Source organism: Thamnophis elegans, chromosome 17, assembly GCF_009769535.1.
Source record: "Thamnophis elegans isolate rThaEle1 chromosome 17, rThaEle1.pri, whole genome shotgun sequence".
Lineage (NCBI taxonomy): Eukaryota > Metazoa > Chordata > Lepidosauria > Squamata > Colubridae > Thamnophis > Thamnophis elegans.
Window position 1 is genome coordinate 1930305 of NC_045557.1, and position 12504 is coordinate 1942808.

General features: G+C 47.6%; 1 protein-coding gene across 2 annotated transcripts; it reads right to left on the reverse strand.

Moving 5' to 3' along the window:
* Positions 1–3148: 3148 nt before the first annotated feature.
* LOC116520000 (methanethiol oxidase-like) lies at positions 3149–10194 on the reverse strand. Of its 2 annotated transcripts, XM_032234125.1 has the most exons (11): positions 10152–10194; positions 9334–9446; positions 7362–7547; positions 7027–7147; positions 6596–6778; positions 6081–6259; positions 5526–5604; positions 5173–5294; positions 4590–4682; positions 4253–4371; positions 3149–4093 (listed from the first exon to the last, which is right to left on the reverse strand). In XM_032234125.1, the coding sequence occupies exons 1-11, from the start codon at positions 10156–10158 to the stop codon at positions 3931–3933; spliced, it is 1365 nt and encodes a 454-aa protein (XP_032090016.1). In that variant the 5' UTR covers positions 10159–10194; the 3' UTR covers positions 3149–3930. The 2 variants fall into 2 exon arrangements, with proteins under 2 accessions (XP_032090016.1, XP_032090017.1); XM_032234126.1 differs by lacking the exon at positions 7362–7547 and having other exon boundaries at positions 10152–10182.
* Positions 10195–12504: the final 2310 nt, after the last annotated feature.

Below are 12504 nucleotides of genomic sequence, written 5' to 3' on the forward strand. Positions count from 1 at the left end.
TGAAGATGTTTCATTTCTCATCCAAGAAGCATTCCTGGTTTTCTTTTATCTAGCAAATTTTATTTTCAGTAGTGGTAACTTCAGCCTTATTGTTGGCTTTTGAAATTATCCCAGTTTTTACATTGGGAAGACGGGAAGGAGAGAGAATTAAGAGTTTCTTCTTTTCTGGCAATCAATCTGGAAAAGTACCATGTGGAGAACATTGGGGCTCTGCCCTATGTCTCGGCTGCTTTTCAGGAGCTCACCGTTTTTCATTTGGTGGGTCTTTGTTGTGGTTTATTAGCTTTATTCTGGTTAAGATTGGCGTCCCTTCTCTGAATTATGCCGGCTAAGCACTTCCTGTTGCTGAGTGGCAACAATTCATTGGAACCTTTGATGACTCTGCTGTTGGAATTTCAGAAGTGATTAACTGAGTCTGAACCTCCCATTCTTCCCTCTTTCAACCTCTTTTTTTCCCCAGTTCTGCCTTCTTAGCTGGAGTTTTACAACTTTTTCTCATCCCCTTCTGGTCTCTGACCTTTGTTGGGTTTGTTAGAAAATGGAGCTCTGCCACCAACATCCAAGGGCGTTTGAGGTATCACCATCCCAAATGTAGCAGCAAGGACTCCAAGTCAGATCCCTCGGCATTCCCACGCCAGACAAGGGGGTTAATCTAAGTGATCTCCAAAGCCCCTTTTCCAACCCTCACATTCTACGGACCTAGACTCTGTTCAATTCAAGTTCTGTGGAGGAAGCTCAACCGGGCAATGGTTAACCTCGCCCATTCCAAAGTTCCATCGTTTTATCAAATAAGGGCTTGTCAAGTGACTGGAAAGCAAAGCAGTTTCACGTTAAGGATAGAGGTGGATAGAGCGGCTTATCTGGCTTTCGTTTGTCTTGCTGATGAATTAAACTGCTTAAAATGAAAATGTGAACACCGAGAGGAGGAGCCTTAGAGCCCTTGGCATTCCAACGGGACAGGCTCACAGACTGCAAGAGGAACTGTCCTTCCTCCTCCTCTGCCACCTGGCCTATTGTAGCTGAAGGTGTGACCGCAGGTGGCTCCTGATGGCTGATGGCTATTAGTTGGGGTTGCTTAAAAGTCCTAGCAACTAAAGCCACCCCAAAGACAAAGAAATGCAAGAAAGCAAAATGGCTGTCTGAGGAACCAACGTAAGCTTGAATGAACTCCAGAGGATGGTAGAGAACAGGAAAGCCTGGAGCCGGAGGTGGAATTCAGCAGGTTCTGACCAATTCTGGAGAACCGGCAGGGGAAATTTCGAGTAGTTTATAGAACCGGTAAATACCACCTCTGGCTGGCGCTGCCCCCATCTATTCTCTGCCTCCCGAGTCCCAGCTGATTAGAAGGACATGGAGATTTTACAGTATCCTTCCCCTGCCACGCCCACCAAGCCACTCCCACAGAACCGGTAGTAAATTTTGAATCCCACCAGTGGCCTGGAGGAACGTTGTCCATGGGGTCGCAATGGGTCAGACGCGACTTCGCAACTAAAAACAACAAAAAGTCCTGGATCAACCAGGTGACGGCTGTGCTTGGTCACAGTGTGTGAGCGCCCCCTTGTGGCAGAACAGGGCATCCCCCCCATCTGGAGGGAGCCACACACAGGAGCAGGCAAGGAAAAAAAGCAATTCCTAACTCTTCATTGTTTGCTAAAAAGAATCTATGACTCCTGCTACAATGGGTTAATTTATAAGTCTTCAGGGTAGGGAATGGGAGGCTAGTTGCCCAGATGCAGAAGGAATCAAAACTTCCTGAGCTGGACTAGAAGACCTCCCTTCCGACTCTTATTCTGTTAAAACCTCAGTGAGGATTCTTTTGCATCAGGCTAAATGGCCAGATTTAAAGTCCACTTTTTGGTGTCCCCTGATGCTTAGGGTTTTTCTAGGAGAAAATTAAGCCAAGTTTGATTCCTTAATAAATTAACTAGTCAGAGCTTCTGTTGGAGCCTAAAGACCAACCATGTTTTGTCTCAATTTCTGTGGTTCAGATGTGTGTTCTTACCAGCCTCCTCTGACTGCCCTGAAACCTACGTTGAGTGCAGTTGAACTGGACTTAACTCAAGAGAATTCATTTTCAAATCTGACACGATAGAAATGTAATGCGCACAAAGAGGCAGGACTGTCACCATGTAATTCCTTCCCCAGCTATTAATATCCTGGTGGGTGGAACAGATTGATGTGTTTAATAATTCGTCTTCCTCTTCTTGGCCGGCTGTTTGCATTTGCTCCTTCCCTGCCTTCTGGCAGATGCTAGGAACAGCCTTAACTCACATTTAACGCAGAAAAGTCCTTTCTAGAACAGGGTAACCAAAATCTGGGTAACCAGGAAAACCAGCAGAGAGCCAGCTTGTTCTCCAATCCGTTGGCTGTGATTACCTGGCAGTGCCTCAGAAAGGGGAAAATCCCTCTCCTGCAGCTAACATTAATTATGGCCCAAGTTAGGGGTCTCCAAACTTGGCCACTTTAAGACTTGTGGACTTCAATTCCCAGAATTCCCTTGTGGCTGGCTGGGGAATTCTGGGAGTTGAAGTCCACAAGTCTTAAAAGTGGCCCAAGTTGGAGCCCTCCAAGGCTGGCTGGGGAATTCTGAGAGTTGAAGTCCACAAGTCTTAAAGTTGTCAAGTTTGGAAACCCCTGGGCTAAGTTATGGATGGAGAGCCAGTTTGGTATAATGGTGAAAGGTGCTGGATTAGACAACAGGAAACCATAAATATTTAACCCTCTTTTAATCACGAAAGCCGGCTGGGTGACTTTGAGCCAGTCCTTCTCTCTCAGTCCCATGAAGAAGACAGCATTGGTCCTTCAGAGGTTTCCACAATACATTGCGAGAAAAACACATGCAGACTTTCCCCCACAAACCTCAGGAACGAGGATTGAAGTGAAGGATCACAACAACATAGTTATAGATTTCATCTCACCACGCCAGGCCTATGGCACGTGGTTGAGGATTATGTGGCAAGCCAGTCATGAAATGAGAAGGAAATGTGGGAGGTGGAGATGGAGATAATGACCTACTGATGGTGCAAGGCAAACATTCTTTCCTGATTGAGTTGATTAGCACACAGAGCAGAGTAAAATTTGTATTTCTGTATTTAACCTTTTATTCAGATTTGAATGGTTCAAGGTGGCAATTCTCACCTGGCAGAAGGCGGTTATGGGGGCTGGAATTCCCGAAGGTGGCTTACAGGTAGGACTGGGTTATAATGGGAGCCCTACTTTTCATATACCCAGACGAGGTGGTTTCCAGGCATTTGCTGGGTCAAACGCCTTTGCAGAACCAGCAACAAAGGAACTTAAGAAAGACAAGATGAAGATATTTGTGGATTTATATGCATAATACTAGCTACGTGTTTGCAGGTAGAAGATTTGGACTCTGGTCCTGTTTTGAGGGCCACGGAGGTCAACCAGTTGACGTTCTCTGCTTGAAATAAAGATTATCCTGAAGAGTATATTACCAAGAAAACTTGACAATTTTAATTTCTCTGTTCGCGTCCATCAAGAACAGCCAGAAGGGGTTTGTTCCCCACCAATTTGCAAGAGTGGCGTCAGAAGACTTGCAAACATCTGTAGAACATCTGTAGAACATCTAAGCAAAGTGTCCTGATGGGCATAAACCCCAGATAGAGTTTTGCACCTGGACAACAGAATCTAGAGGAAATGCCTCTGAATGGAGCTGAGCTTGTAGCATCTGCAGCTAAGCAAGGAGAGAAGAGCGATGAAGAGACCGGTGTGCCCCTTAGCGTCATAGTGCTGAATACGGATGAGCGAGCTAGCTTATTTCCTGATTGTGCACACTGTTTAAGTGAAAATGTGGAAATCAGTGCAACGGGATTAAACTACAAATCATCATTCTGGTCTTGCACTGCTCTCTGCCCCATTTCCTGCCCCCTAAATGCTAGCATTGCAAGAGGGAGGGCTTGGAGGAGGATCTCAGACCCAGATGTCTGAAGTGCAGTCTCCTCCTGGGTAACGCATTTCGTGCGCACGAGCGGGTCCCCAAGGCTCCTTCCCGAAATCCACCAGGAAGTCTGGGTTGACACAGAGACCCCCGTTCTCCGTGTCTACGTCAATCTGCAGCATGACTGACCCTTCCCTGAAAAAGGGAGAAGAAAGGAAGGTTATTTGAGCAAGGAAGGCTCAAAAAACGGTACAGGATTGATCTGGAGGGTAACATGAGAAGGAGGAGAAGAAGGGCAACTCGCTTGCCCCCAATTTGCTCCGAGTTTCCTCCACCTGTCAAGAAGCTTCGTACCTGACCAGTTGTGGATAAAATTGCTTGTCCCACTGTGTATAGAAACTGTTGGTGACATAAAGCCTTTTTCCATCCAAGCTGAGCTGGAGCATTTGGGGTCCTCCGTAGACTCTCCTTCCCTAATGTGAAAAAAAAACCCTAAGTGGTCCAGAAATGTAGGAGGTCCATAGAGGGGGACATGTGGCTCCTTGGTTCTAACCTGCCTCAGGAAAGACTTTTGCAGCATTTCAAGTTGTCCCGCCGAGAAGAAGCCACACTTGTCCATTGACAATTATGTCCCCCATGGTTCCTATAAGTGCTTCAAACATAGAATCCTTCTGAGGAGAGAGCGCCTCACCTGGAGCATGAAGGGATCGGGTTGGCAGTCCAGCTCTTCATCCTTAATCACAGTCACCACCCCGCCTTTATAGATGTTGCCTCCGACGAACACCTGCAGGAACCAAAGGAAGGGTCAGTTCAGGCCGAAGGACACTCTCCCCTTCTGCAAGCTGTGGCATTTGGAAGTGGACCCCAATGGAGTGGTGCACTGGCTTAGAGGTGGTGCTCTCGCATCACAATAAGGTGGCTGTGAGTTCAATCCTAGATAGAGGCAGCTATTTCTCTGGGCACAATGAAAATATATCTGCTGAACAAATCTCCGCATTGGCGACAGGAAGGGCCTCCGGCCAGTAAAACACTCTACTAGCTCCATTTAATTGTCCAGACTCTACCCCACAAGGGATTATGGGGTTGTTAAATGATGATTTGGAGGTGGACCCCCTCTGAACATGGGTTCTTCTACCTCGTGGCAATAAATCAGGCCTGGATTAGCTTTCTGCTTAACCCAACATCCTGGTTCCAAGGGTGGAAAGAAGCAACTTCTGGAAGGATTCTAAGCAAGGAACCATGATTTCCAGGCCTTTAGGTGGGAGGGAGCTCACCTGGCCTGTCAGTCGAGGGCAGTGGGGATTGGTGACATCGTACTGTCGGATATCGCCGTGAAAGAAATTGCTCAGGTAGATGAAACGATCATCCAGTGAAATGAGGAAGTCTGTGAGGAACGCTGGAGAAGAGAAGGTGCCCAGAAATAAGATTGGGAAGAGAATTCAATTACCTTTTTCACGAATCGTCATTCTCCAAAATTTGTAGATCTCTCTCAGTTCTGGGGGCTCTCAGCCCATTCTCAAAAGATTCTAAAAACCCTTAATTTGGGGACAGAAGGTGCGAACTCCAAAGCTAGAGGGTTGAGACACGAGCATGAGGATAAAAGTCCTCCTGAACTTTGTTTACTCACATGGCATTTCAGGGAAGTACCATCCGGTGACTTCCTTGTTTGGAATCTGTATCACCTTCTCCGCTGTCCACGACCCGTCCTGCAAGAGACACACAAGGAGGCTGATTGGTTGGGGAGTGCAAAGCTCTCCCATGTAAACTAATTTGGATCACCCCTTCCGCTTCCTGTCCATATCTGACTCCTAATTTGAAGTTTTGATCTCAGTGGGATTTGAAATATTTCTATAGTTTGCAACTACTGAATTTTATCCCAGTTCTGTCGTAATTCTTTCCAATCTCTGCCAGGCATCTGGTCCTCTTGCCTCTGGTCTCCAGCAAAGATTAATACAGTTTCTCTACCATAGAGACAAGATGAACTAATAAGGCAGTGCTGCGTTCCGGTTCTTGTGTGTAAAGATTTCCTTATCATGATCGTAGTATACTCGTTATTACATTACATTTTGTTTTTAATGGTGCATTTTAATTAGTACTTTATACTGAGCTGAAGCCCCCGGAAGTCACTTATTTCAGAGGGAAAGATGGGGGAAAGGAGAAAGAAATTCTATTTTTTTTCTACCTCCTTCTTGAAAAAATGGTGTATGGAGCTCTGAAAGGTGCATCCCACAAAGCCGTGAGCGGCATCTGGGTTGTGCAGGAAACGTATCTCCAGGGGGGCAGAATCTTCCCCCACATCAATGGACTGGACGAGGCAGTGGGTGGTCCAGTCCCACACGTTCAGGCGGCGGCCATAGCGCTCTGCGAAGGAAAGGAGAAGAATCATCTCAACTTCTTCTGGTGAGTAGGAACGCCTGCTACTAGACAAGGGTACTCAGGAGGGTTTTGCTAAGCAGTTCTTTAGACGGATGGTATGCTTTCTCATGTTGGATACCTCCATCCAAGCAAAAACTGAGCTGCCATCTCTTGGGGAAAAGCTGGATAAGAAGGTTGGGCTAGATGGCCATCAACACCTCCTCAGTGCCCACCTTTCTCAACTTCTCTTCAACCCTTCGAGGATGTAGTCCCCCCCCCCCCGGCCCCCTGGATTTTGGATCCCGATGGGCCTTAAGCTGACACGGTGTTCTGTCATCTCACCTTTCTTCAGGTCTTCAGGGTTAAACCCGTTCACAAGGTATTTGGGGACACCCCATTCGGTGCTGATCAAGACATTATGCCTGGGTTGGTACCAGAAGTCATATCCTTGCGGCGCCTCGTCACTGGGGTGGTTCCAGGTGCCCTTCACTTCCCATGTTTCCGCATCCACAAGAACAAATCCGCCTGCAGGTGGGGAGAATGCAAATTAGTTCAGGCAGGTATAGGTGGGTCCCAGAAAGGGCCGGCTAAAAGGGGTTTGCGCCACTCGGAGAGGCGCGAGAGGTGGAAGAGAGGCCAAGACTCAAATTTCGGGTTTCTGGAGTTTGTGTGATAGGTTTCCCTCCCAACATCTCCCAAGTCATACCTGCTCTTACAGTGCTTTAATCCTGATCCCCGTTTTGGAAAACAAATCCGCCCAGCCTTTTCCGTACCTTTTCCATTGCCATACACGTCCCCAAGGCAGCTGATCATGACTTCTCCACTGCCCAGACAGTGCGAGGTGTGTAATGTAGCCATGTTGGTTTTAGAGAAGACCTCGTGTGGCTCAATCACCTGCCAAGGTTGAGGAAGAGAAGAAAAGAAGACATTGGTTAATGTCTGTGGAAACCATGGATTGTGGCTTAAATCTCTTACAAAGATGAGGTCAGGGAATCATTGGTGGTGGTCACATGTTCGGAGCTGTAAAGTCCCTTGGGTTTAACCCTCAGAGTCCTCTGCAACCCGTTTCCCTGACTTGCACCCTCTCGGGGTATGTGGGTGGACCTACTTTAAATAGGGAGGGAGCCAGGGGGTTGGTCCCGGTGTCCACCACGTAAATCCGCGAAGTGTTGAGGCAGGGAAGGACCAGCCTGTTGCGTTTCTTGGTGGTGTCTCCAAAGCAGCTGCTGCAAGCGTTCCAGCCGGTGTGATGAAGCTCATCGTCCACGTACGGCATTTGCAGCCGATGAATAACCTGGTGGGGAAAGATTGGAGAGGCAGAGATTAAGTGTGTCCTTAATCTATTCGCCTGGATCTGAGCTTCTCCATCGGGTTTCAAAAGGCTCGTGATTTGCGTGAGTCTCTGGTCGCGGAACACCGCTTGTGGAATGGAACTTTGTTAGCAGAAAGGTCTCCTCCTGCTGGGTGGAAGGGGGCATGGATTGTAGCTGGAAGAATGTAGGTTTCTCGCTCTCCTAACTGGCAAGCAGAACCTCACCAATGGTAGCCTCTTGAAGCACATTGCTTTTCCTCTCCCCAGTCATTCATGCACCCTGTGCACAACAGTTCCAACACGTTGGATAGGCACCTGCAGACACCATCGGGTCAAAGAAGAGCTCTCCCCGCAAGTGTGAGTGCCAGAGCCAGCGACTCAAATTTTTTGGATTGTAGGCATTCCCAGTGCATGATAGCATTGGTGTCTGCGGTACCCGCTAATGACCCTCCCTTGCCTTTAAGATTCCCACGGTTCTCACGTGACGGTTCCAGACACAGCTGCATCCAGTTAGGGTGCCTGTGTGGATCTAGGCAATGACTCTGCTGACACAGACATGCGAGGAAGGCAGATCCGCCTCGGGAGTATGAGCAGACAAACCAACAGAACGACTCGAAACGGTCCAGAAATCGAGAGCAGCTCAGCTTTGCTGAGCTCAGAACAAAGAACTCCCTTAATTTGATTTAACTTAATTATTCCCAGGTCTTGATGTTGTGAGTCTAGTAATTATCAGAAAGTGTTTTAGAAACTGACAGTGTGTCTGAACATGTTGGTAAATGTTAGTTGTTTTTTTTTGCAGAGTCCCCTTTTAGGTCTGCAACCTGGTGTATAATGCTTAATGTTGCAGTAATAATTCTGCATTCTAAAGCAACAACCTCCATTTCAATCAAAGTCTAGCAGTTCAGGGAGAGAATTTGAGGCGTCGTCTTGAAGTGACTAGGACTTCTGTTCTCCTCGTGTCTGTGCCTACCAAGGGTCTTTCTTCAACCTTTAAAGCAGGACTGGGGGTGATGCCCCTTTTATGACTTGTGGACTTCAACTCCCAGAATTCCTAAGCCAGCATTGTTCCCCAGCCTTGCTTTAAAGGATGTTCTCCAGCCTTAGCCTTTTCTTTAGGAAGTTGCAGATGTTCACAAGGGACACTGTAAAGGGTAAAGATAGAGGTTCTCCTTGCACGTATGTGCTAGTCGTTCCCAACTCTAGGGGGCAAGGCTCAACTCCATTTCAAAGCCGAAGAGCCAGCGCTGTCCGAAGACGTCTCTGTGGTCATGTGGCTGGCATGACTCAATGCCAAAGGCATACGGAACGCTGTTACCTTCCCACCAAAAGTGGCCCCTATTTTTTTACTTGCATTTTTTACGTGCTTTCAAACTGTTAGGTTGGCAGAAGCTGGGACAAGGAACGGGATCTCACTCTGTTATGCGGCGCTCGGGATCCGAACCGCTAAAGTGACGACCTTCTGATCCACAAGCTCAGTGTCTTAGCCACGGAAACCACCACAGCTCCCTTAAGGAACACTGTATTGCACTGAATTGCACCCCAATTCGTTTGTTTCTGGATGAGCGTGACATGAAACCCAGGAGCCATTGGCTCATTCAATAAGCTATGGTTAAAACTAACCACAGTTTAGCCTCATGGGTCTTTATGCAGCCTTACTCCGCTTCCAACCCCCGCCACCAAATATGAGCTATGTTCAAGAGAGGCCCAAGGAAAAGGAAACCAAACAAGCCTTCACAACGTCACCCCGAAGAACGAAATCATCTCGTACTTGGCAGTAATTGGGAGATTCAGGATCCACATCCACTGTGGCGAGATAATCCGGCTTCTGGGTCCCTGTGCCGGTTAAGATGCAAGGCACGTAGATCAGCCTCTCTCGAGGGCCTGGGAAGCGGGGCAGAAACACACATTTTAGGATCCCGCGTCTGAATCTTAAACAGTTCTGTCGGAGCTGTAATTGGCTAGACTCCTGTTAAACGTGGCTCCTGGATTAACCCAAGCTACGGACTGAATCACAACAGAAGACTTCTTAGTCATCTGCAGTAACACAGAATCCTAAACCAGATTCATGTTACCCGAGCTATGCGGTCTGTGCAGAAATCGCTATCGGATTTTTCCTGACAGTGAGAACACTTAATCAGTGGAACCGTTTGCCTCCAGAAGTTGTGGGTTCTCCAACACTGGAAGTTTTTATGAAGTGATAGGACATCTATTTGTCTGAAATGGGTTAAGGTCTCCTGCCTGAGCAGGAGGTTGGACTAGAAGACCGCCAAGGGTCCCTTCCAACTCTGTTAATTCTGTTATTTGCATAAAGGCCGGGTTGGACCCATTGGGCAATAGGGGCTGCCCCATGGCACGCTGAGTCGCTTCCTGGATCTGTGGGATTGGAGCGCATTGATGGTTGGTCAAGGGTCCCAATACCAGGTGGTTGCCCCTCATCAAATGGCTCAATGTCCATGTTGAGCTTGTTCCACACACCATGGTTCAGATGAGTAGTTTAATATGAAGTGTGAACCTATCCTTCCTTTCCGTCTAGTTCCAACATCAGCTGCCCTGCCCTGCCATCCAGAGAGGATCTTTCACACTTACCATTCATGGCATCTAAAGGCGTTGGATAGCCAGGGCCGTGACAGCCACATCCTCCTCCTCCTCCTCCTCCTCCTCCTCCTCCTCCTTCTCCTTCTCCTTCTCCTTCTTCTTCTCCTCCTCCTCCTTCTCCTTTAGAAAGAAAGAAAGAATAGTTTAGCACCTCAGCATCAGGAGAGAGAAGAACCATCCGTGCTCGGGACCGACCAGAAGAATCCATTATGGACCCAGTTCTTGATCTAAAGGATCCTCCTACTGCCCCTCGGCAGGGCTCATCTTCCCTCTAGCTGGTATGAGGGAAAGACCTTGAGTGGGGAAGATATAGTGCCTGGGGAACAGTCCGATAAGAGACCGCATAGCCTCCAGCTGCACCATGGATGGAAAAAGAGTCTCAAATGGGACCTTCTCAAAATTCTCAGTCTGTAAAGGAGATGGAGAGAGATTGGTACTTTCAGACGTGCAATATTTTGTCAATGGAGCTTCACAATGAGGCGGGGTCAGCTGATCTGTTGGTGCTTCCTACCTGACCTACCTGGTAAGGCAGGACTCCCTGTGAGTCAAGCGGTTCAAGGAGGGCAAAGGGACCGACTCCTCAAAACATTAACTAAAAGGCTTGGCGGAAACAAGCCGGCAGCTCATTATCTCTTCGGATTTGTCTGTTTCATTCCTCCCATTTATTTTGATGCCGTGATCAGTCTGTGATCTAATTCATTGCTCATCCCTACCTGTGAATTAATTGTTCTGCTGTGGCAACTCGTATCTCTGATTGCCTGCCCGATACTCCTCCTCGTTTGACGATGATGCTGTGGCAATACACACACATACACACACACACACACATACACACTGCCTGGATGCTAAAAGGAGGAAGCCGTATGGCCTTGGCATCCAGTCTAACGTCAGGTGACTAACTTTTGATATGGCTGGCAATTCCATTAATCGGCTCCTCTGATGCAAGGAGGTGACCGTGTCTTCCTTCATTCCACACCCCTTCCTTTCGGTCCCTAGTTGATTAATAGCAGGAAAATAATCCACCAATTTTCATATTAGTCTTCATTAGGTATGTTTCTAGGACAGGATGTAAGGCACATCAATCAGGAAGCCATCAAATAATTTTCCTCATGACTATCGGCCAAAATAAATTTCACAACGGTGGACAAGGTTCCCCATTGGACCCACGTTGCGCTCCCCATGGAAGTCACAAACCAGTTTGGGCTCTCCTCATTAGCTTGAAACAAACTCGTCGTTGGGAATTTGCTTCCCTCCTACCGATGGGAAAAACCATTTTAAATAAATCTGTAACTCAGAAATAACAAAATAAAAGAAATAAAAGTGTTTTTTCCTTCTCCCTCCCAGTCAGTTTTCCTGGTGTGCCATGCTAGGCTTAAGCTCATCTCGTTTGGTAGATTGTGTAAATATTGATTTCTGGAAGCTTCTTTGGTCGAGGAGTGGGATGAAAATGTGTGAAATGGGAAAATAGAAACTTGGTTGGGTCACAAGTTAAGAAGATAGGAAGCGGAGGGTGGTAAGAATGGGAATTCGGAAGAGGCAGAAAGAATCCCCTTTTTTCCAAGCATTGTCCCCCAAAGTCAAAGTGATCGAGTATTGGCAATAATTGGAGATCAAAGAATTGGGGCTCCCTCCCTGTTGAAAAAGTTGCTGGCCTGAGCTTATGCAGAATACAGAAGTTGTGGGTGTTCCAACACTGGAGGTTTTTAAGAAGAGATCGGACGACCATGTGTCTGAAATAATATAAGGCTGTCTGCTTGAGCAGGGGGCTGGACTAGAAAACCTCCAAGGTCCCTTCCGACTCTGGTATTCTGTTATTTTATAAACCCAAATCAACTCATCAGTGGAATGGCTGGCCTCCAGATGTTTTAGGGGGTCCATCACTGGAGGTTTTTGAGGAGAGATTGAACAACCCTCTGGAATAGTATAACGTCTCCTACCTGAGCTGGGGGCTGGGCTGAAAGACCTCTGAGGCCCCTTCCAACACGGAGCACCTGTGAGGTGTGACCCCCACTTTTGCAACAGTGATGTGGGTCTTTTGAGAAAGGCTGCCAACAGGTGGAATTGGGGCAGAAGTCGGATGTCCGAGAGGCAAGAGAAGAGATGACTTCCTACCTTTAGTCAGCAACTCGGGAAGGTCCTCAGCATCCTTTCTTTGATGTTGGAACATTTCGCCCTCTCTCTCTTCTGCTCCGCCTGGACTCGCACACCTGACATTCTCCAGGTTGCTTGCGGGTGGTTTATATAACCCTGGAGAGCCACAGCGAGTCTTCCCCCAGAAGGCGTGGTCACCGGAAGGAACTCAAGGAAAGAAAGAGCTGATTCTTGAAACCCCAAAGGGCCAAAC